Genomic DNA, 23,556 nt, shown 5'->3' with positions numbered 1-23,556 from the left:
GTTTTTGTTTTAATGTCAGTAATCAACTTGCAAAGTTTCATAATGATATCTATAAGTTTAAAAAATTCCCTATTAGCCCATCCCCATTCACCCCCATTCGCTTAAACAGTGGTTCTGATTTGCTCCATCAGCCCGCTGTAGCTTTCCAGCAGATAGTTGACCAGGTTGTCCACCCAGGTTGGGATCCTGGAAGGTCCTAGATGTCATTTCTGGTGAACAACCTTTTACAACGCTCCATGTCTGTTTTTAAAAAAAAAGGGGTTTTGCCCCCTAGGTATAAAGCCTCATTCAGGAAGTTTAATGTTAGTTCTTTGGTGAACCATGCCGGTTATATGAGCCTTAATTCTCCTCAATAGAGAGAGACCTCCGTATGCCAATGTATTTCCTGTGTCTCTCCTTGTCACTTTTTTCTACATCTCTGTGGTGATGACTTGTCATGACCACAACCGTACAAGTTTGTACGCTTCTATTTATTACAATTCTTGAAACAGGAAACTGCTAGTGTGGTCTATTTCTATTAGTGTGTGTGTGTGTGTGTCTTTCTGTGAGCCTGTGTGTGACATTTGAACATCTTCTCACAGAAAACTTATTTTTGATCATCAGCAGATAACAGGGTAGATTCAACCTCTGCACAGCACATTAGAACAAACAGCACTCAATTATCACTTACATTCATATATAGACGGACTAACTTGCACCTATGTTATGAGTAATGTCGCTACCTTTGTGGCTTTCTGTGGCTGGAAACTGAGGCTGTAAGTGATGTACTAACGGTTTGAGGATGATCTCTATTCATTCTGCAGCGTGACTGACTTTTGCGTCTTTTTTCTTTTCCTCTTTGTCTGTCTTTCTATGTCTATCTCAGTTCTTCAGCTGAAGCTACAACAGAGACGGACCAGAGAAGACTTGGCCAACCAGGGGATAATGCCGCGTGAGTAGACAGCACTTTTATTTTAGAAGAAAAGGGTTGGTCCATGCTCTGAAAAAAAAAGTTTTTTAAGTTTATATTAATTAAGGTTTGTTCTTAATTTGACTAAATCTGTCCATGAATATGTGCATATATATATATCACATTTGAGAATCCCAAACAAGAGAATGTTTGCCGAATTGCTTACTGCTATTACAAAACAGTGAATCGATCATGGCACTAGTTGTAGATACATTTTGTATTGAGTGGAACATTGTCTTTGTCTTATCAAGATATAAACCCATCACAAGAACATGCAACACGTCAAACAAGTAACACGTAAAACAAACCCGATGGCAACAAGACAGCAAGAATTGTTCCTTAAATGTTCTCAAAAATACAGTATATAAAGAACAAATAACTTGAATTAACACTTCCTTTTTAAATTGAACATGTAACCTTCATGAAAGTAGGATTTTTTTTTGCAGGACTGCAGTAGGTGTACCAAAAGAATACCAAATGAGTACACGCTGTTTTTTTTCATAATTCCACTAGCTTTCATGCTGTGGTTTTTCATTCAGCCGGCGCAGTCACTAGCTGTGAGAATCCGTCTGGTAGCTTCAGACTGAGCCTCATTTCTTTGCTACACAGCAGTTTCTCTGAACTGATTTGGTTTGTGGTTTATACGGTGCCACCGTCTCCTCTGCACTCGTCACTCTTCAAAGTAAAGTGAATCAAGGTCATACTTCAACTGCCACTATGAACGTTGGTTGACTGCCTTTTATCTGATTCATGAGATTTCCCCATGCACCATCAAACTCAAAATAATGTGCTGCTTTCAATTACAGCCTGTTAGTGTTGCTAAAATGCTTTTGACGCTACTTCACAAATATTAATACTGTTCTTTTAGACCTAATGATTAGAACATGTTTCTTCTGCCTTAAGTGCACTGTTACCTTTGTTAGACAGCATATTAGACAGCATACTGTTAAGCACACTTATTAATAGCACTATGTTTTGATGTTGATCACCAAGAACAATGCATACATATTTATGTATGAGATAGAGATAATGACCTACAATTCAATGCTAATATCCCGTTTCTTCTTATGTTTTGGGCAGCTCACTGAGGTACACTACAGCTTATCTTAACAAATATTGAAGTTCATTTATCTCATAGTAGTCTCCTCACATTTTCACACAGGAAATGTGTGTCTTATCTAGTGGTCATATCATCTCGGCTTAGGTGCTTGTTCCACGTCTGTGTCGCGTTTCCTGCAGTGTTTGAGCTTGAACAACAGTGTGTCCCTTTTTAGTCTGGGCAGAAATCAACAAGCCCTGCTGTTAGAATCTGAATTTGGAAAAACAGAACGGAGATGCTAATGTTGAGAAATGGTGAAGTATGATGGTGACATACAGTAGGTGCCTGAGAGTTGACTTGTTTAGGTTGTAGTTGAGGAAATGGTTATGTTCAGGTACAGTGTTTGAAAGTGGTTGATGTCAGAGCAAGCCCTGACATTTCAGCTATACCTGTTTCTCTCACATGACCTTTATCTTGATTGTCCTGGTAGTCTCTCGTGGAGGCAGAAGGCAGTTGTAGGATCAATTTATTTTTATTCTTTTTATTTTTTCTTTCCTCCTCTGCTCCTACACTATTGTAATTTGTGTATCGCGTGTGCTTCAAGTCCTCGTTGCCCCTTTCCTCCTCTCATTTACAGTCAACATGACAGTGCATATTGATGAACATTTATGTAAATATGCGAGATTATAGCCGGTGGCTAATTTCCATCTTTAGTCCCTTTTGGCAGGTTGATAATAAATGAACATTCTCTTTACTCACTTCCGCCTTATTGTCCCAGTTTCCAATGAGCTTTTTAACAGAATGCTACCAATACGTTCATCTTTCATGGTCCGTCCTTCAATCCCTTTTATAAAACATCAGTCTGGAACTTCTGATAAAGACTTTCCTTTTAGTTATGGTTTTATAGTCTTAAAAACCTGACAATGACCTCTCTCAGCAATGGTGATGGTTTCACCTCTGTATGCCATCACCCTCTGTGTCTCTTTATTACCCACTGCATGTTTTATCTCTCTCTATTCTTCCTTTCACTCATCCCACCATCCAAAAAAAGAATCTTTAAAATTCTTTATGAAAAGAAAACTTTTTTTCCTATTATCTCCCTGCCTGTTTGGAATTCCAGGCAATTCTATGAAGTAGCCCAAAGATGCTTTACTCTTTTGATGTGTTATCAGCTTGACCTATTGTGTGCCCTTTTGACCCATCAGTAAGCTAAGTTAATACATATAAATGGAGGAGGACACCTGTGAGCATAATCTCTACACTAGCATAGCTGAAAAGGAGAGTGTGAAAGTTCTTTAGATCTCTACACCGTAGAGATGGCAATATCATCAACACGGTTGTGGTGACTTTGTAAAAAGCATCTGCCCTTAATCTACAACCAGCCCCAATAACAAATCTAAGGACTCACCTTGCTATCTTGGCACAGAGTGAGGCGGCAGACGCTCCAGGAATGAGTGGAACAACAACGTCGACTGTACAACCTCGCCTGACCGCATACTGTTCAGGACATCAGGACCGCTGCCAGGTGCTGGGCTCGTTAAAAAGCCTATCGCCGATAAAAAAAGGGCAAGATTTATGTGAAAGGATATGGGACCCATTGGTAGCGTTTCAGATCAAATGACAGAAAAGGAACCACGATATGAAATGCCAAGTTGCCCCAACTTTTTCAAGACACGGTGTATGACAGGACACAGGGAAATATATACAGTAGGCTATACTCAATGGAGAGACATTGAAAGTTGGCCATTGATATGGGTTGCGTTCAAATTAAGGTGGTCAGGTTACATGGTAGTTTTGAATTTGTGTAATTAAAAAAAGAAAGTTAGTTAGTGTGAGTTAGTTTTGTGTTTTTTTAGACACAGTGCTATAATAGGCCCGCAGTGTGATCCTCTACTAGTACGTAAATAATAATGTATAAAAATGGTTCTCAGGTTGTGCTACTTCACAAGGTTTGCAGGTTAGCTGAGCTAAACTTTAGTGCAACGATGAGTTCTTTTTCCAAAGATTTGCTTTCAAGAGCAATAAACAGAGCAGAAAGTGACAGAGCTGATGGTTTGGTAAATCTGACCTAGTTACATTGACAATTGGAGTGACAATTTCTGGCTTTGAAGATGCTAATGTTCCATATGTGAGCATACTGTGCATATATCTGCCTACGTAGTGGAGTTACAGCAGCAGCAGCTCTCAAAACATAGCATAAATGTGATTTTGACAACAAGCAATCTTCAGAATCACTGACTTCACCTTTAACACTCAAGAAAAAAACAAAGCACTAGTCAGCATCAGACAACCAGAGGAAGAGTTGCTCAATGTTCTCACTCGGAGCGGGAATGCTGGTTAGCTTTAGCAGGGTGGCAAGACGCCACTCATGCACATAATAGGGTCTTTTCTATCTGAGCTCTTCCCACTTCTCTCTATTTCCCCCTCTCTTCATTTGCCCTTCGGTCTGTTGTTCCATTTTTCTTCCAGCTGCCACTCTCCATTTATCTCCTCTCCTTCTACTGTCCATCTGTTTTTCTGATTCTGTATTTCATTCCCATCTATTTCCATCCCATTTCTATTTTGCCCCTGCTCCCAAAACACTTATTTTATCATCCACCCTGCCATCTATCTATCTATCTATCTATCTATCTATCTATCTATCTATCTATCTATCTATCTATCTATCTATCTATCTATCTATCTATCTATCTATCTATCTATCTATCTATCTATCTATCTATCTATCTATCTATCTATCTATCTATCTATCTATCTATCTATCTATCTATCTATCTATCTATCTATCTATCTATCTATCTATCTATCTATCTATCTATCTATCTATCTATCTATCTATCTATCTATCTATCTATCTATCTATCTATCTATCTATCTATCTATCTATCTATCTATCTATCTATCTATCTATCTATCTATCTATCTATCTATCTATCTATCTATCTATCTATCTATCTATCTATCTATCTATCTATCTATCTATCTATCTATCTGTCTGTCTGTCTGTCTGTCTGTCTGTCTGTCTGTCTGTCTGTCTGTCTGTCTGTATGTCTGTCTGTCCGACCCTTATTTCCCATGTAACTGATTGACAGGTTGGTTCATACACCCTCGAGGAGGTCACATAAAGCCCTTGCGGGTGGGTGAGCGTTCTTGAAGGGTTGATGTCCCCAGGGTGTGTAGGAGTGAGTGTGTACTAGTAGTGTGACCGTGCTCAGCGACGTGAACTGAGGCTTGTGCAGGTACCAGCAGTCCTTCCCTGGGGTGTTTCTGATCTAGGCACAGTAGTGTGTGTGTGTGTGTGTGTGTGTGTCTGTCTGTGTGTCGCTGTGTATGTAGGGAGTCAGAAAGTATAAGGACGACATCGCATTTTCTGTCGTGTTAGCTCCGGCGCATTGGGTTTGAAATGAACTGTGACTATCCATGGTCAGGCATGTACTGCATCTATCTTCACCTCTTACTGGTCTGGTCTGGTAAGTTGGTCATTTCTCAGGCAATTGTGGAACAGTGTGTGTGTGTGTGTGTGTGTGTACATACACATCTAATTGGTTCATTTCAGTTCAAGTGTGCCGGTGGCAAGCCAAAAATAAAAACAAAAATAAAAAAACAGAACCCTGAAATAGTTCGCTGGCTTATAAGCGGCTGGCACTTTTAGGACATCATTTTTTGCTTAATCTGCAAACCCACAAGAATCCTTTCAATTTAAACCACCTATTCTTATTATAGCTACGTCCCATTGTACAGCAGGCTTCACAAGTGCTACTGAAAGAGGCCCTTTTGCCGCAGGGTTTTTCCTTTTGCTGTGAAAAATGATCAGGCCTGTCGGAGGCTTGGGTGGCATTCAAAGCAAGGACAAAAGCAAAAAAATCAAAAGGCCGTTATCACCTTGAGATGTCTTTTTTGATTGTTTGTTAAATAATTAATTTATGCTTAAAACGGAGTGCTTGCAGCCCCTCATTAAAACAGTTCATTCTTTAATCGAAAAGTGGGCCAAATGCCATATCCAAATCTTGGTTTACATCCACAATTGATTTGTGTTTAGTACCTCTTATCCGTCTCACCTCACAGCCTCTTTCTCATCTATATGGGGTCGTGATTTGTCAACAAATAAACATTTGTCAGGTATAAAAAGTACAATTGCAACCTCTGCGATATCGAGCAGATAATATCTTGAACGTTGTTTTTGAAATGTCCTCCACTTGTGTCCGTGTATGTCCAAACCCATATGTGATTGTAAACAATTTCCCATCATGCTCACTTTTACGTATGATGTTGCTACTGAATAACGTGAACACATATGTATGTACATGAATCTACGTACATGTAAACAAACATTATTCAATAGTTTGAGGGGTTAAGATTCTTGGTTTAGAAAGCCAAATCATAATGCCTGTGCTGATACGCCGCATTTAACTTAGCTTTTTGGTGTCATCGCAACCCTTTAGGCTTTTAGGTTTCTAGCGCCACTAATCCCCGGGTTTTTGCATAATCATGGGCCTCCAGGAAGTCTTTCTTGAGTCATTTGTGAACGCTGAACACATTCCATAAATCCCACTGATGTAAAGAGGCTCATCGGACCAGAGACCTCAGAGTCCACCCCATTACATTTTCCCCCTATACCTTTAAGGTTTTTAGCCTTTTTTACAGAGCCTGTTAATGGGACCACTGCCCGGGCTATTATCCGTTTTGTTCTGTCATGCCTTATAAACACGTGAGCCTTTACAAGGGAGAGCAAGTATTATCTGTATAGTCACGGTGCTTAAAATGTGAGAAATAAAAAAAAAAGCTATGTCGCAATTTTGGAGCCATAATCCCCACCATCATCAGTTAAACTATTCAAAATAAACCGATACTGAACTGCAGAAGCAAAGAACCATTGAAAGCCATTTTTGCTCTCCCATTTCCCCTCAAGGCATGAAAAGTACACACTGCCATGTTAATGTCCTCTCTCTCTCTCTCTCTCTCTCTCTCTCTTTCTCTCTCCCTCTCTTTCTGCTCTAACTCTTTAATCTCCAAGCACTGAAAAGTTCAGCCGCCTTCAATGAACAGAGACGGAGCTTAGAACGAGCACGGGTAAGTTTGAACCAATCACCAATGGCCTGTGTCGAGTAGACATTCACTGTCTACCTTTTAGGCTTTGCAACACCTGACATCACTACAGCGATTCCTGAATTTAAAAGAAGGCTTGAGTAAGGCTATCTGCACAGAAAAAGAATGTTCTTAGTCTATTGTGAGGTGCCATGTATTGAAGTATCCACTCAATCATTGATTCCCAACCAAGTTTTCCTCTGTAGTTGCTTGGTGGGGATGTGGGAATATTGTAAAACAATTGGCAAATTAAATAAAAAAATAAATGTTGTTTAAAAAATATGTATCTCACTGCGTCAGCTATAAAACCGGAACACTCCTTAACTAGTTAGCAAGCAAGCTGAAAAGTCTGAACAGTTAGCTAAAAGTAAGTGATAGATGGGGACATTGATGGAGATTGTGTCAACCATAGTCATGAATGGTTAATTGAGGGGGAGCACAAACAAATAGATAAACAAGCCGTTGAAAGTCAGCCTGAAGGAATGTATAAATTCAAATAACTGTCTGGGTCGATATAGGGGTAAAATAAATAAATAAATAATAAATAAATTAATCTTAAGGATGAACCAAAGATCTACAGTATAAAATGATACGTATGTGATCCTAAACCTGAGGGATTTTGTGAAATGTTATTCTCTTGTTTTTCTTCAGACTGAGGACTATCTCAAGAGGAAGATCAGGTGTCGACCGGAGCGATCGGAACTGATCAGGATGCACATACTGGAGGGTGAGTGCCACACACACACACACACACACACACACACAGACACACACACACACACACACACACACACACACACACACACACACACACACACACACACACACACACACACATAGACCCTGCTGTCCTGTCTGCAGTCAAAGGCAAATAACTAAATAAGAAAAGATATCCATTGCTTTGTTCCAGAGACGTCAGCGGAGCCGTCGCTTCAGGCCAAGCAGCTACTGCTGAAGAGGGCTCGCATCGCAGACGATTTGAACGATAAGATCTCCCACCGGCCGGGCCCCATGGAGCTCATCCACAAAAACATCCTGCCTGTTCACTCCAGCATCAAACAGGCCATCATAGGTAAGCCAGACCCTGGGATAAAATCCACTTGACATTTTGAAGTCCATCCAAGACAATTGACTGTTTCTACAATTATTTTCCACCAAAATGAACTGTTTCTTGGACTGATAGCATCTGCAGCAATTAACTAACTCTCACAACGCATTCTCCCCGGTGGAGCCAATAAAAGCTTGATCCATGTGTTGCATTATGTATGTGTTTGATTAAGTTGACCATGGCCTCCTTTTACTTTGAACACCAGCAACAACAGCAGGAAAAAAGTACAGTACGGCTAATTTTTTTCACACTGTCCCTTTCAAAAAGTCATGTGATGTTCACCTGCATTTGAGGAGTTCTGTTCATGCTTAACATCAGTCCACACAGATATGTATATACTGTATATATATATAAGTATATACTGTATGTACAGTACATAATATATATTATTTTCATAGTTATTGTTTGTAAAAAGACTAAGAGTAATATAAATGAGTACAAACAGTGCTGGAAGAGTGACTGCTATTGAAGACTGATATTGTTCTGTAAAGCCTGGTTGTGTAATAGGCAAAAGTTTCCTAACATGTTAGCTAATAGCTAGAGAAACTTTATACGCTCCGCTGTCATGGCGGCTCTTCATCTATCAGGATGTCCCTCCTGGCTCCTTCCTCCAGCTTTCCAGAACTTAACTTACTGATGCTCCCTCTCAGATGCCTCAGCTGTGCTCACCACACACACACACACACACGCACACACACACACACACACACACACACACACACACACATACACACACACACACACACACACAGCCACACACACATAGCCTGAAACAAAGGCACAAATACATATTGATCACACCTAATAAGTACACAACAACCACATTACACACAAACTCCCCTGCTTCGAATCTTCAATGTTGTGGTTTTAGAGCATTTCCAAATTGGGATATAGTAAATCATGTATGCATCATTGCATTTGTGCTTGACTGACAGGAAGCGTAGACATCTATTATGTCTCTTCTGTCATCATTAAATTGCCTGTTAATAATGCCCATTATCTTATATTAGCAGAATTGGATACTAATTAAAGAAAAATTGCTCTTAATGAATGGCTGCCATTTCACTCAGTGTCAATTTGGGCATTGTGAAGGACATAATGACCCCAATTCACCCTTTCCATTACAACATTGACACCTAAAGAAACAAAGGAGCATAACTGTCTAACGTTTATTGTGTATCTTTACTTCAGTGCTGTCAGTCAATATAAGGTGATGGGATCAGAGACAGTGGAGTCCAGCAGATTGCTTGATTGATGTGTGGAGGGGAAGAAAGCTGCAGATTCAATAACGTACATTGTCAGTGGATTATCCATCTCTGTCGCTGCCGCGCAATAAACACAATTGCATTACAGCCACTTACTGTGGCAGCGGTGGCAACACAGGGTTGACATTTGAAGACACAAATGTACAATGCACACACACACACACACACACACACACACACACACACACACACACACACACACACACACACACACACACTAAGGCACAGCGCTGCGGTAGGGAAGTCATCACATTATTGGATCAGAGGGTATTAAATCAGCCCCATGTTGTCTTTTCATCATCGCCCCACTGATGGCTTATTAATGGCCAGCGGTTTATTTTTACATAACTGTCTGCTCGGGCCCACAGCAGCTCCTGTAATTAAATAACACACATCCACCAGCAGAAGAAAAAGTCCTATCATATGTATCATATCCTAGTGCGGGGGATTTTAGCTGGTACCTTTATTCCTTTAAGCCCTGTAAAGACTCAAAATTCTGCCTAATAATGAAATGATTATATGATATCCCCGAGGGACGAATTAGCATGAAGCCCGCGGCTTGGATTTGTTCCTGTGCCAGAGGACGACTCCACCTGATGCTGATTCTGGCTCATACATTTGTCCCGTGGGTGACAAGTTTTTCTGCAGTTTGTTTTTTTACATATTTTCCTGCATATTTAAAAGTAATGACCAGGAACTTTTAAATATCTTTGAAACCTAATTTTGACTCTGATAATCATAAATTACTTGTAACAGCAAATGATACCATCAGTGCAAAGAACACTATTTTTACATAGTTTTTTCTTTATGCCTTTGCTCACCCAGAACCAACAGTTGTCTTTAAAAAACTACCGCTTCTCTCCAAAGGGGCCGCTAGAATGAACACAAACTGAAACATTTCTCGTATCCACTTTGAGTCGGTTTTATCCAATTTAGCTATGTTTATTTGTTTCCTGCTACACATTTTTCAACGTCACTGAAACAATTCATGCATTCATAGCTCAAATTACACAACTGATCTTCCAGCTATTTCTTTTTAGACCTCTAAAAGTTCAAGTTGCGTTTATGGGCACAATGAATGGGCAGAAAGGACATGCGTTAAGACTATTCAGCAGCACATACTGTAAATGCACTGGTTGTTTGTTCTGGAGCAGACCTTGTAGAAGAAGCACAGGTGATAATTTCGTCTGACCTAAGGGACGCACGCATTGGCACAGTGCGGTCAGTTTGAATAGTGGGGAGGAATCCACCGGGCTTAACACCCTAAATGCACGGGGGATAAACACTTTTGCTGCATGACTGGTTCACAAGCAAGACAGGAAGGAGACAGTAGCTGGTTCTGTGTCTCAGGGGAAAACCCAGGTGCTTGTTTTTTTTTTGGAAGTTTTGTGCGCCTAAATGTCATACTCTCTCCCTCTGTCTCCCTTTTCCCACAATTCCCTGCTCTCTGTCTCCCTCTCAGAGACAATTCCAAAGGCTACGGGTGATAACTGGTCATGTGATGAGGACAGCAGTTACAGTCTGTCACCAGAGCAGCCGGTGAGCCTGCAGGAGTCCCCCTTGGGCCTGCTGCCTGTGCCCTCCCCACCTGACACACTGGCTGGGAGCTGCATCCCATCTCCCACACAGGTATGGAAGGGGACACAGTCTGTGTAACTAACAGGTTGTATGTCATGTCATGTGTGGATTTTAAAACACAAGTTTAAAGTGAATGCCATTACATTTGTTTGTTGTATTTTAAAGAATTGAGACCAAACTAAGCCCTTAATGGTTTGTGTATTGGCCGACATATTGGAGTGGCTGATTCATTGGTTGAGCTGTAGGTCATCCTATGGTGTAGCCATCAGTGATTGTTATTGCTTACCTTAACATGTTTAGCATGTTTTCATCTTCATCAATCAGGTCACTCCTGTTCCTCCTCTCCTACCACTCTCTGGGTCCTCCCCCTCATTCAAGCTGACCAATGGGACAGCAGCACCGTCTGCCCAGAGGATGGGTGCCACCTCACATACTAAGGTATTTGATATCTGTGAAGTCTCAGCAAACATGAATCCCAAGGAACGATAATGTTGCAAACTGGAATGTTGTATGGGTAAATAGGCAACTGTTGGTCAACACATTTGTCTTATCAGCTTTATAACGTTTTTATATGTCAATGTTGTGTGTACAGCTTGTTTTTGCCGCCTTTAAGTGGTCAAAAGAGGTAATGCAGGGTTCAATTATTTTTAATTGTGACATCAAATTAAAAATGCTTACCCCAGCTTCTTTCCTCTTTCGTCAGTGCCAGTCTAAACCAAACTGTGACCGCTCTTCACAAAGACACAAAAAGCCTAAGGACAGCAAGCCGAAGGTAGAATTGTATTTATTTTTTCACATGTAGGCACTGCAGTTATACAATTCTAATGCTAGTATTCAATGCGCTATTACATCTGAACCTAAGAGGATAGGCAAAAATAATAAACGCAGCAGTATAGCTCTAAAACAATTCTGTTTGTATTGTTACTACGTTTGCCTCATAGATTAAGAAGTTAAAGTACCATCAGTACATCCCTCCAGACCAGAAGGGAGATAAAGAGCCTCCTCCCCTTCTGGACTCGTCTTATGCCAAAATCCTCCAGCAGCAGCAGCTCTTCCTGCAGCTCCAGATCCTCAGTCAACAGCAGCAGCACTACAACTACCACGCCATCCTGCCCGCACCACCAAAGTAAGACTTTGATTTATTGTGGACATGGTCAAACTTATAGGGGAAGGGGGGGAGTTTGTGAGAGTCTCAGAATGTAAAGCAGTAGAGCTGGTATCTTGTGTTAAAAGTGGGGTTAAGCAATTCTGGAGAATGTTTTGTGTTGACAAAATCCCTTTTTTGTCACATTTGAAAATGTCCTCACAATCTGCTTCTTGTCCGTACTGTGAGTGTGCTGAATGAAAAACAAATCTGGTGTTAATACACAGCCTATAGGCTCTGTAAACAGGCATGTTAACATGTTATGGTGGGGGCTCCCTTTGTTTACATTCTCTTTATCACTAGATTTTGTTTTTCAGTGCACTCACAGTACGGAAAGGAATCCGATTTTTTAGGAGATATTCACTGATTTGACAAAGTGTTGGGATTTTGTCATCAAATATGCTCCAGAATGGCTTTGAAGGTTTACCCCCACCTTGAAGGTTTACTTGCATTTAATTGTCCGTGACTTTCTCTCCATCAGAAATCAGAACGATGGGCAGCCATTTTCCTCTACTTCCACCAATTCCATGCCCTCCTCCTCCCCACCTCAACCTGTCACCGCCCCTTCAACCGCGCCCTCTAACCAGGCCCCCCACACCCACCAGACTTCTGCTCCTTTAGCTGGGGCAAAACCAGCCACTCTACCTCCAAACCTGGAGGAAATGAAGGTTAGCTAACAAAACAACATAAACATCCAAAAGTTAAAGCTATAGTGTGTAACTTATGTGGCCACCATTAGGAATTTTTAGTAATTACTACAACACTGTCAACGCATCTACAAGACTTCGGTGATCGCGCATGGATTTTTATTCCTTCTGCTGTACGTCTTTTGACATTTGTTGGACGCTTCTTGGGATTTTTCTGAGCTCCTGCGCCAGTGTCGGGGGGTGGGCGACACCAGTTTGTAAACGCTGCCATACTGAGAAATACAGAGAGTTGTGTGGAACGGTTAGAATTAATCAACTTTGTGTCAACTTATTTAGCGATGGCTTGAATGTAACCGACATTCATTCATATGAAAAAGTTACGCACTATAGCTTTCACTGCATGGATAGTTTATGATCCATATTTTATGTCTCATTCTCATTTCTTGAGCAGATTTGGACGCCGTACCTCAATTGTACTATGAAAGATTTTCATTTTGAGAACCTACAGGGGGAGACCAACAACAGGTCTCTCTGCTGTCTACGAGCTGTAGGTAGATGAAATAACCGGCGGATAGAAGTTGACATATGTTAAAGAGGCTCGGTAAGAATATTTTGGCACCGAAAAGTGGCCTGTCAACTGTCCAGAGAGAGTGGACAGAGAGAAAGAGGCAGTGATGGATGACTCTTGTCTTTTCTGTTTTCTCTCTTTCATTTTCTTTTGCTCCTTTTCAATTTCCCCCCTCTTGATATCCATCCTCCATTTTTTTTCTTCGCTCTTTGTCCCTTCAATCCTAATTTCTCTTTTACTCTGTCTTGTCTTGGTGTCAGGTCGCGGAGCTTAAATGCGAGTTGAAGCTGAGGAGTTTGCCGGTCTCGGGCACCAAGATGGACCTGATCGAGAGACTGAGGACCTACCAGGACCTGACCAGGGACACTACCTCCTCTCCAACAGCAGGGGGTACCACAGGGCCAGGGGCTGAGGGAGCCGCCAAGTCCTCCAAAACTGCTGCAACCGCCGGCAACAACAACAACAACAACAGCACATCACAACAACAACAACAACAGGAGCTGCTTCAGTTTCAGTGCCATCAGACATCTTCTCTGACACATCAGTCAGGTGATTGAAGAATTTATTTGATCGCAAACAAAAATAAAATGTGCCAGTACATTACATTACATTACATTTTATTTAGCTGACACTTTTATCCAAAGCGACTTCCATTAAGTGCATTCACCATGAAGGTACAAACTCAGAACAACAGGAATATCTTAAGTACTATAGCTTCAAATAAACTAAACTGCAAAAATACCACACATAATGCTACATGGGGATGTAACAAGTGCATTTTACAGTACTTGGAATAGATGTGAAAAAATTTGGAGAAATCACTGGAGATAATGTGTTATCTTTATACTGCCATCTGTGTGTGTGTGTGTGTGTGTGTGTGTGTGTGTGTGTGTGTGTGTGTGTGTGTGTGTGTGTGTGTGTGTGTGTGTGTGTGTGTGTGTGTGTGTGTGTGTGTGTGTGTGTGTGTGTGTGTGTGTGTGTGTGTGTGTGTGTGTGTGTGTGAAAGGGTGAATGTGGTAAGAAGTGTAAAGCGCTTTGGGGCTGAGAAAATCGGCTAAAAAGCGCTATATAAGTCAAGTCCATTTACCATTTACCTTTTGCCTGTGTCATCTAGCAGTAGACCATAGCAGTGCCACCCAGCAGCTCCTGACCTGTGGTGGAACTGTCCCCCCCAGCTCGCAAGGTGTCATGAGCCCAGAGGACACCAGCTTTATCAGTGACCCTTTGGGGGAAATGGTGTGTGTTTTTTTGCATTGTTGTTGTTTTTTTTGTTGTTATACATTGACTTAATATAAGACAACCCCATTCATTGAAATTCATCTTATACATTTGAGTTTGGTTATTGACATAAAAAGCTAGTACACAATGAATACTTCCATGTGTACTAATGATTAACATACATGGCATAAACTATTGTAGGGGAGAGTGGCCTAAGTTGTGCATTTTGGAAGTTGTGCCACCCCTTGTTTCTAGAAAACCGTGGAAGAAATTGGAAATGTGACCACATATTTAAGAAGAGCCACCCATTTGACTCATCCTGTAAAGAAGGGAGACACAAGGAATAAGATATAAGCACATTTAAGCAAAAAAAACTGTGTTTTGCCTTTCAAAGTAAAATTTCCATGATCAAGGTTTTTTGATTATTGTGTCTGAACACTTATAGACAAGTTTGAAAACATTTGACACATGTTTTAGTGCTTTGGTATGCTACATTTTGAGTCTATACAGTTAGCACGATGTCAGCCCTAAATTGCTGCATCATGCTTATTATCCAAATTTCTGGGATTGGGGTGATTTGTGCCAAAGGGCCTAGGTGAGTTATAAGTAAGTAAGTAAGTAAGTAAAATGTATTTATAAAAGCACATTTATGACAGTTTGCACTGTCCAAAGTGCTGTACATAGTGCATATAGTAGGTAAACAATGAAGGTAAAATAACAATAACCAAACTAAAAGACGTAAAGCCCATACATCCACATAAACACAGATAGTAGTGCAGAGGTAAGATAGTTAATGGGGAGGAAACACCAGGGTGTACATATGGGTTTTGAGCCTTGATTTAAAGGCAGAAATGTAGAGGAAATCACATTTGTCAGGTGGCAGTTGGTTCCACAAGCACGGAGCAACTAGTGCAAAGTACATTTCTGAGAGTTGTGCCAGTGGCATGGCTGTATATGCTGGTCACCAAAAGTGATTGTCTACAGTAGCGCAGAAGAGAGTGACATCTCAATTCCACTTAACGACACCACTGATGAGAGTTCAGATGGCCAGAAAGATGATGATGGTGACTTTGTCATTGTGAGCTTTGCAGGTAAAACCATTAGATCTGCTAGGCCTTGTTTAAGAAAATTGTCCTTCAATCTTTGTCAACTAATTACTTTATTTACTTTAAATACACCTTAAATAAGTGATTGTCTAATGGATTTGTCTTGCATTACAGTTTATGAGATATATAGCAATGGCACAATTTACCCCATGGTATTCTCTCCAACCGCACAATTTACACCACACCGGGGCCAAGTTGTGCAACAAGACAACTTTTTTTCCGAAAGCTATATTTCTTCAACAGTCTATTCCAGATCCAAAGTTTTTATTGCCAGGGATGCACAACACCCTGAAATATATGTACGTATTTGAGTTGGAGACTTTACTGTCAAGGCCTTACTTTAAAGTCACTTTGAGTGAAAAGTTGCACAACTTAGGCCACTCTCCCCTATATGTGTAGTAACAATGTATGATTAGTACAACTCTGTTTTTACTTAAGTACATTATGAAACCCCATCAAGTTTTAATATGATTTTAATAATAATGTTAAAGTTTATTTTTTTACCATCTACTTGAAATAACACAATTGTTGGACAATAAGTAGAATACATTTAATATTCTGCAAATATGTAAGAAAAACATTATTCTGAATGGGATTTTATTTTAAATGTGGTTATTTTTCCTGAAAGGTCTATAATAGTACAAAGATAAGATAGATCAATTATAACTTAATGGTGTCTCGTATTAATGCAGTAAAGTGCACTTACGTACTAAGTGTAGTGAAATATATTTTAACACGTACTACTAGCACGAAATCAGTATATCAAAAGTGGTATAGTTTAAGTACAGACATCCTAGCATACAGAGTATAGTCTGAATATACTTTCCAAGCAGCATGGCTTTATGGAGGGCAATGCCAGTCTTTTGATTGATCCACTGTTTGGGGCCAGACTGAAATATCTCATCAATAATTGAATGGGTGGCCATGACATTTTGTACATGATCTACTGACTTTGTTAATTTCTGGACTTTTCATCTAGCGCCACGACCAGGGGGAAATTTTCATTGTCCAAAATACCATCAGCCTCAAGCTGTACTTACTGTGTTTTGGTGTTAATTAACACATGTTAGCATACGTAATTTACATGCTGAACTATGATGGTGAACAATGTTAACAAAAGACCTGCTAAACATCAGCATGTTAAAATTATCATTTTAAACACATTAGCACTTGTGTTAATTACATTTTGATTGTTTTTTTGGTACCTTTTTTATTTTCTCTCTCTCTTTGTCTGTCTCTCTAGATGTGTTCACCTCTCACCCAGCTCAGCCTGCAGCCCTGTCCAGCTGCTCAGCTTCCAACCAACATTAAACAAGAGCCCGGGTGCTCCACACCAGCGCCCTGTCAATTCTCCTTAAAGCCGGCGCCTCTGCTGCACAAACATTGCCTGTTCTCATCGACTTTCCTCACCTCTGCAACCCCAACCCCAACCCCAGCTCCAATGGCAACTCTAAACAAAGACAAGATGCTGCGAGAGAAAGACAAGCAGATAGAGGAGTTGACCAAGCTGCTGATGCAGAAACAGAGGCTGGTGGAGGTGCTGAAGATGCAGATAGAGTACGGCAAGAGAGGGGGCCAAGTTCCAGAGCCGATGGTCCTTTTAAAAGTTAAACAAGAGCCTCCCGATAAGCCCAGCGTCCTCCTGTCATGTGCCCACCATCCACCACCATCATCATCATCACTTTCATGTGACATCGATGTAACCAAGGTAACCGTCAAACAGGAAGCCATGGAGGCGGGGGAAGCCGTGTCTGAGACGACCATGCAATTTACAAACGCAAACCAAAACCAGTCGGCGCAGATTGACAAACAGACAAGACAACAACAACAACAAAAACAACAACAACATGTCTGTCTCCAGCAAACGGCGCTGAAGTTGGCCCAGCAGCAGGCCATACAGAAACTATTGCTACAGCAACAGCAGGACGCGATCCAGAACAGCAGCCAGACGCTGGAGAATCAGAAGAACCTGCAAAAGCTTGCTCAGGAGAGGAAGAAGAAATCGCACAAACAGCAGCTCAAACAACAACAACAACAACAACAACAGCAACAACAACAACAACAACAGTCCAAACAAAATCAACAGCAGATGCAACTGAAGCAACAGATTCTCCTGAAGCAGCAGAGGGCTTTTCTACTGCAGCAGAACAAGCAGCAGCAGCAGACCAAAGAACTGCAACAGATCCAGATCCAGACCAAGACCCAGCTCAAGCAACAACAGCTGCTCCAGCAGCAGCAGCCATCACCACAGGTTAGGGGAATTAATGGGTTTTGACGACATTGGGCCATGTGTACCTGCACAGCAATATTAACCCATATTAAATATATATTGTGTCACATATTGTGCTCATTTTCAGGTTCAGCAATTTAATTTGGGTTTGAACTAGAAACTGTTTTCATGGTGTATGAAGAGGTAGAGAGAGAGGGGTTTTTTCTCATACTTTGGGAGTCTCTAGTCACACTGGGTCCCTAGTCACACATTAACATAGCTGGAGTGTTCTGATCTTAGTCGCATTATTAAAAGGTGCTACGAGGAACTTTGAAATATTTCTGAAACAGTCAAATTTTTCCTCTGATGATCATAAATGACATGTAACAGCAAACGAGACCATCAGTGCAAAGAATGCTATTCTTTATATAGTTTTTCTTAATGTCTTTGTCATGGTTCGCTCACCCAGGATCAGCTGGCGTATTAAAAACACTACCACTTGTGGTGCAAGAATGAAAAAAAATGTGTTCAGTATTTACAGTGTGTAGACTTTTGTGTCAAACGTCCTTATAAAGCCAGTAAAGTTTGGTTTTTAAGGATACTCCTGAACAATGGTCTCCTGATCTGGTTAGATTTTAGAATACAGACAATATCACTGAATGTCTTGAATTTCTTGCAACAATGAACTACAATATAATTATATAAAGTAAAATGTACACAAACAAGTCTAAAAAGGTGTTGTTGGGTTTTGTGCAGGTGTCTCAAACATACATCAGCCAACAGTCAGGCTCAGCTCCATCTTTCCCAATGGATCTCCTTAAGAGTGACTCCGCCCCGACTCTGGTCACCGACGGCAACGGCAACCACTTCCTGATCGCTCTGAATGGTCACCTCAATGAGAACCAAAGAACTGAGCCGCCCCGGAGCAAAGCAACCAAACAAATCACACTGCAGGTACATCACTCACTTCCAGCAGCAGCCCACTTATGTGTGTGTTCATGTGTACAGTGTATGATGGTAGGGAAATATACTCACCATTCAACTCAACCATTTCGCTATGTACTCTTTTTATTAATATATTCAGCACTTAAAGCTGGGGTATGTGATTTCTGATTGGTCAAAGTTAACATGAGCTGTACACTTTGACCAATCAGAGCGAGGCTCCGATTCTCTGTTCTTATTGGCTGTTGGGACTGTCCATTCATTTTGGCACGACTTTGTTGGTGTAGAGCATGTCAGGGAGGGACCATAGGGGAGGGACCAAAGAGAACAAGTGGAGCGGTTGAGGTATTTGGATTCGAATCTCTATCCCAACTGCCATTTTCTCCCCAAATCCTCCACCCCAGCTTTAAGAAAACTAACAGTAGACTTTTTCGTTTTCCACCAGCGACTGCAGTCTACTCCAGCCAAGCTCCCTGGACACACTCCTGTTCAGCTGCCTAAAGCCGAGAATCAAAGCAAACACAGTGTGCAAGTGGGATTTTTGAAGCAACAAAAGGCAACGGTAAGGTTTCTAAATCAAGACAATGATCATCTGAAGTCAAGCCAAGTTTATTTGTCCCCCGAGTTGTGCAGCAGTAAAAAACTAAAAAAAGCCATGACACAGAAAACCACACAATATCAAGAACACACCACAGCAAATACAACTGGCAAATGTGACAAAGCATTCAAAAAACAATAATGTAAAAGGTGTCTTGAACAATATTTATAAATGAATTTATCATATTTGTCCGAAAAGGAGCGGGAGAAAGCCAACGCTTTTTAATTCCCAATTCTTATTCAAGTTCTTGTTTTATTATCCTATCCCAAATGTAGCAGCTATGCACACTTACATCCATATGTACACCAAATTCTTCACATTTATACACTTGTCAAATATTTACAAAGCCATACCAAAAAAGAATGAAAAAAAGAAAAAACCCTCATATACTACAGGACTTTCAAAGGGTTAATAGAAAAGTAGTACTTTGAGTACTACCAATAATTGCCTTCTTATACTTCTTACTACTGGAGTAAGCAGTGAGTTGGCTGAGGGTCTGAAGGAGTGTGTATATCTGTTAGTCTTGGCTAGAGAGTATTTAAGGCGTGAACCTGAAGGCAAGTTCTGAAATTCTGGATGAAGGGTTTGGGGTGCTGTCAGAAAGGATGGATTCTGCTTTCTAACAACTTTTTAATATTATTTTTTGACGGAAATCTGACAGATTGACTTGTCCATCACCGGTGTCATTGCATTGTTCTGTTTAAGATTAAGAGAAGCATTCCAGCAGATTAAAAGAAAATGAAAAAAATCGACTCAATAAAACCGCATCAGGGATCTGTCAACAACTAAACTTGGTCAGCTTCCTTAAATGAAAAAAAGTTGCAGCCAAGTTCATCATGGAAGCTGTGGCAGCATTGTACAACAGGAAAAAACATTGCAGAGGCCTGTGGATTGTCTGTAGTAGCAAGGACATTGTTTGTGACAAGCCACGTTGGACTGTGACTGTTTGAATACGCAGAGTGCAATGAACCTCCATTGTATTGTAGTTGTAGCAAAAAATCTCTTAGATCAATATCTCCAAAACCTCAACGGGAAAAGCTCAGATACCTAGGATGGCACATTTCTGCCACCACTTTTAATCACTGAGCAGCAGATGTTAAGTGTTTTATTAATGACGCGGAGAAACATTTTACATTCCATGGATCCCTATCATACTAATGTACACGCACACTTCATTTTAAACCGAGACGCAGATCCCCAGAGCAACAACAAGGGCGCTGTGTGTTAATGCTTCATAAAGCGAGGGGCGAAACATGAGGGGTGAAGGGGGACTGCTCCAGTGAGTGCAATAGCAGTGGAAATTAATGGTGTATGCCGCTATGGAGACAATGACAGCAGTCTCTTGATAAGAGAGTCGCTGACACTGTCACGATTGCAGATTATTATTGCTTTGCTAATTACTCTAACGACATCCTCCATTACTATGATTCATGCCGTTAACCGAGGAGAGACGCAGACTCCATTGCGTCTGGGCCTAATTGAGACGTAGAGCATCTCTGTCCGAGTGCAGGTGTGCTGAAGGGAAAGCCTGCCTCGCAAAAAAATACCCAAGATTTAGTGGAACAATGTTTGCTGATTTATTGCACATATTGCCTTCCTCAGCAGTCGGTCCTGGTCTTTTTTTTACCACTAATATGACACTTCTAATACAGTGGTGGCAGTAGGCTAAAGTTAAGTCAAGATGACGTTTTCAGAAGAAGAGTGAAATGATTAAGTGTACCAGTGCCTCTAAAATGTGTTGGAAGTAGGGCTGAACGATATATATATATATCGAAAACTTTGAGTTGTCGAGATAGCACCATTTAAGGTATACCTATCACAAAAACTGCTTGAACTGTGATAAATGGTAGCCTATTCCATGTGCCGTGTATGTCAATGCATATATACTTGGCCAATCAAATGAATGGAAATAATACATTTAATTTTTTCATTATTTTCTTCATAGTCGGCATAGGCTACTAACAGTCTGGGAACTCTGTTGGCAGTGCAGTCAGCAGAAAGACATTTACACTGTATATCTAAGATTGTGTTTATTCATCGCAAGTGATATCATCATCGCAATATTCAATAAGGTTATCGCAAATCACATTATTTTCTTGATATCGTGCAGCCCTAGTTGTAAGATATGGCTCGGCAAAAGAAATTTAAAAAGTCAACTTTGCTGTTACTAAAACTAGCCAGTACTGCTGCATCTGAATACCATATTCTGTGAAGGAAAAACTTATCTTTCCTCTCTTTCCAATGCTTTCCAAGGCACAGAATGGAGGACCTCAGGTATGTGTAGAGCAGCCGCCCCATGAGCATGATGAAGTACCTCAGTGTTTCTCTGCACCGGCCAGCCTGCAGCATTTCTTCACGGACCAGGAGACTTCTCCCTTGGGGGAAAACGCCCCGTCACCTCCCCCTCAAATTGTAAGTAATCTCCTGATGGCATGGATTCTCTTCCAAGGTGACTGGTGGCATTTGTAAAATAATTTTGTGATCACTTTGGAAAAATCTTTACTCTTCCCATATCTGGCTTTGGGAAGGTGAATTGAAACCTCTTATTTCTTGTTCCCCTCCTCTAGGAGATGTGCCCTATTCTTGATGTCTTGTTCAGTCCGCTGTCTCAAGCTTCCATTAAGACACCTGCCTCATCGCCCGACGGCAAAGTACGACGCACCGCGTGTCTGATTTCTTGATAATGCAAATGTTTGATTTGTACCGTCTTCTTAGGTTTTTGATTTCTTCTCTGTCTGTCCTCAGGATACGGAGCACGAGGAGGATTTTATTGACATAATTTTGGCGACAGGGGGTAAGATGCAATAAAACCTACTAATTAATTTACTCAGCAATCTGATAATTCAAAGGTCACCTATTATGCTAAATGCACTCTTTCATGTTTTTTCAATATAAATATGCCGCCCTGTGTGTCTAGAGACTTCCAAAGTATGAAAAAACACCATTCTGAAAACCTATTCGCAAAACTCCAATCAGATTTCTCTCCCTATATGATGTCGTAAGGGGAGAAGCCACGCCCCCACATCACCAACCTAGCTTAGCACTACCCTACAAGCTGAATTTCTCTTAAAACAGAGTGTTTCAGACAGAGGCTGGAAAGAGGAGATCCAGCAAGAGAGAGATGTAAAGATTTTTTTACGGACACTACACCATGAACACAGTTTCTAGTAGAAACCCAAATTACAATCCCCCCCCCCCCCCCCCCCACACCCAAAAGAAAAATCTGCATACTATGTGACCTTTTAATTGATTGGGAGCATCGTTTGTTAATTTTCTGACATTCTGCTTCTTTCCTTTCTCTTTTAAGAAATTCCAACCACCTTCAAGCCATCATCGGACCCTTCTCTGGACGGTCTGAATCCAAACTCCCCTTCTGCCTCCCCACTCCAGCTGCTGCTATCCCCCTGCTCCATGCCACCCGGCTGTGACAGCCCGGCGCTGTCGGTGCCCTCAGTGCAGTCGGAGCTTCACACTCTGGTGGGGGAAGACAAACAACCACACCTCTGTGCTGGCGGAAATGGACGCCTGGAGGACTTCCTGGAAAGCACCACGGGGAAGCCTCTGTTGGGTGTGGAGCCCGGCGGACTGTTGACTTTGATCGACGACCTCCACAGTCAAATGCTGTGCACCCCCAGCATCCTGGACCATCCCCTCTCCCCCATGGACACCTTCGACCTGGAAGCGGAGGGCGGCGGCGGGGAGCACGGCCTGGACAGCATGGATTGGTTGGACCTCACCATGGGAGGAGGAGGAGGAGTGAGGGGAGAGGAAAGCCCCACGCTGACCCCACCACTGGGCCCTCAAACACCCCCTAGTGTCTTCAACACGGACTTCCTGGACAGTTATGACCTGCAGACACACTGGGACTCCTGCCTATAGTCCCTAGCAGTGGGAAACACAAAAACCTTGGCCATTAAGCGGCTCAGTTTGCATTGCACTCACACACACACACACACACCTACACAGGCAAAAAAAGCATGTAATTGATTGCTGCGGCTTCGGTATCTCATTAGTGCACTCTTTCTGGATCTTCTCACACACAGAGGTATCGAATCTTCGAGAACTTCGACCTTTTATTTATTTTATTTACAAGGTGTATT

At 41.4% G+C, this 23,556-nt stretch overlaps 1 protein-coding gene across 1 annotated transcript in view; it reads left to right on the top strand.

Moving 5' to 3' along the window:
* The window catches only part of LOC307263419 (myocardin-related transcription factor A-like), a gene marked incomplete at both ends in the record, with an annotated part of 37,974 nt that extends 14,639 nt beyond the window's left edge, over positions 1-23,335 (top strand). Inside the window, 18 exons of the mRNA XM_080044568.1 lie at positions 866-931; positions 7,003-7,058; positions 7,725-7,800; positions 7,984-8,145; positions 10,909-11,075; positions 11,349-11,462; positions 11,728-11,796; positions 11,966-12,150; positions 12,650-12,836; positions 13,644-13,932; positions 14,501-14,619; positions 16,951-17,958; positions 18,673-18,870; positions 19,304-19,420; positions 21,710-21,868; positions 22,024-22,107; positions 22,202-22,250; positions 22,764-23,335. Coding sequence (XP_079900694.1) covers positions 866-931; positions 7,003-7,058; positions 7,725-7,800; positions 7,984-8,145; positions 10,909-11,075; positions 11,349-11,462; positions 11,728-11,796; positions 11,966-12,150; positions 12,650-12,836; positions 13,644-13,932; positions 14,501-14,619; positions 16,951-17,958; positions 18,673-18,870; positions 19,304-19,420; positions 21,710-21,868; positions 22,024-22,107; positions 22,202-22,250; positions 22,764-23,335 — 3,677 coding nt within the window. The remainder of the gene's footprint in view (positions 1-865; positions 932-7,002; positions 7,059-7,724; positions 7,801-7,983; positions 8,146-10,908; positions 11,076-11,348; positions 11,463-11,727; positions 11,797-11,965; positions 12,151-12,649; positions 12,837-13,643; positions 13,933-14,500; positions 14,620-16,950; positions 17,959-18,672; positions 18,871-19,303; positions 19,421-21,709; positions 21,869-22,023; positions 22,108-22,201; positions 22,251-22,763) is intronic.
* Positions 23,336-23,556: the final 221 nt, after the last annotated feature.

This window comes from Ammodytes marinus (genome assembly GCF_949987685.1).
Source record: "Ammodytes marinus genome assembly, chromosome: 16".
Taxonomy (NCBI): Eukaryota; Metazoa; Chordata; class Actinopteri; order Uranoscopiformes; family Ammodytidae; genus Ammodytes; species Ammodytes marinus.
Note: the sequence above shows the minus strand (reverse complement) of the source record. Positions and strands in the feature narration are given on the sequence as shown.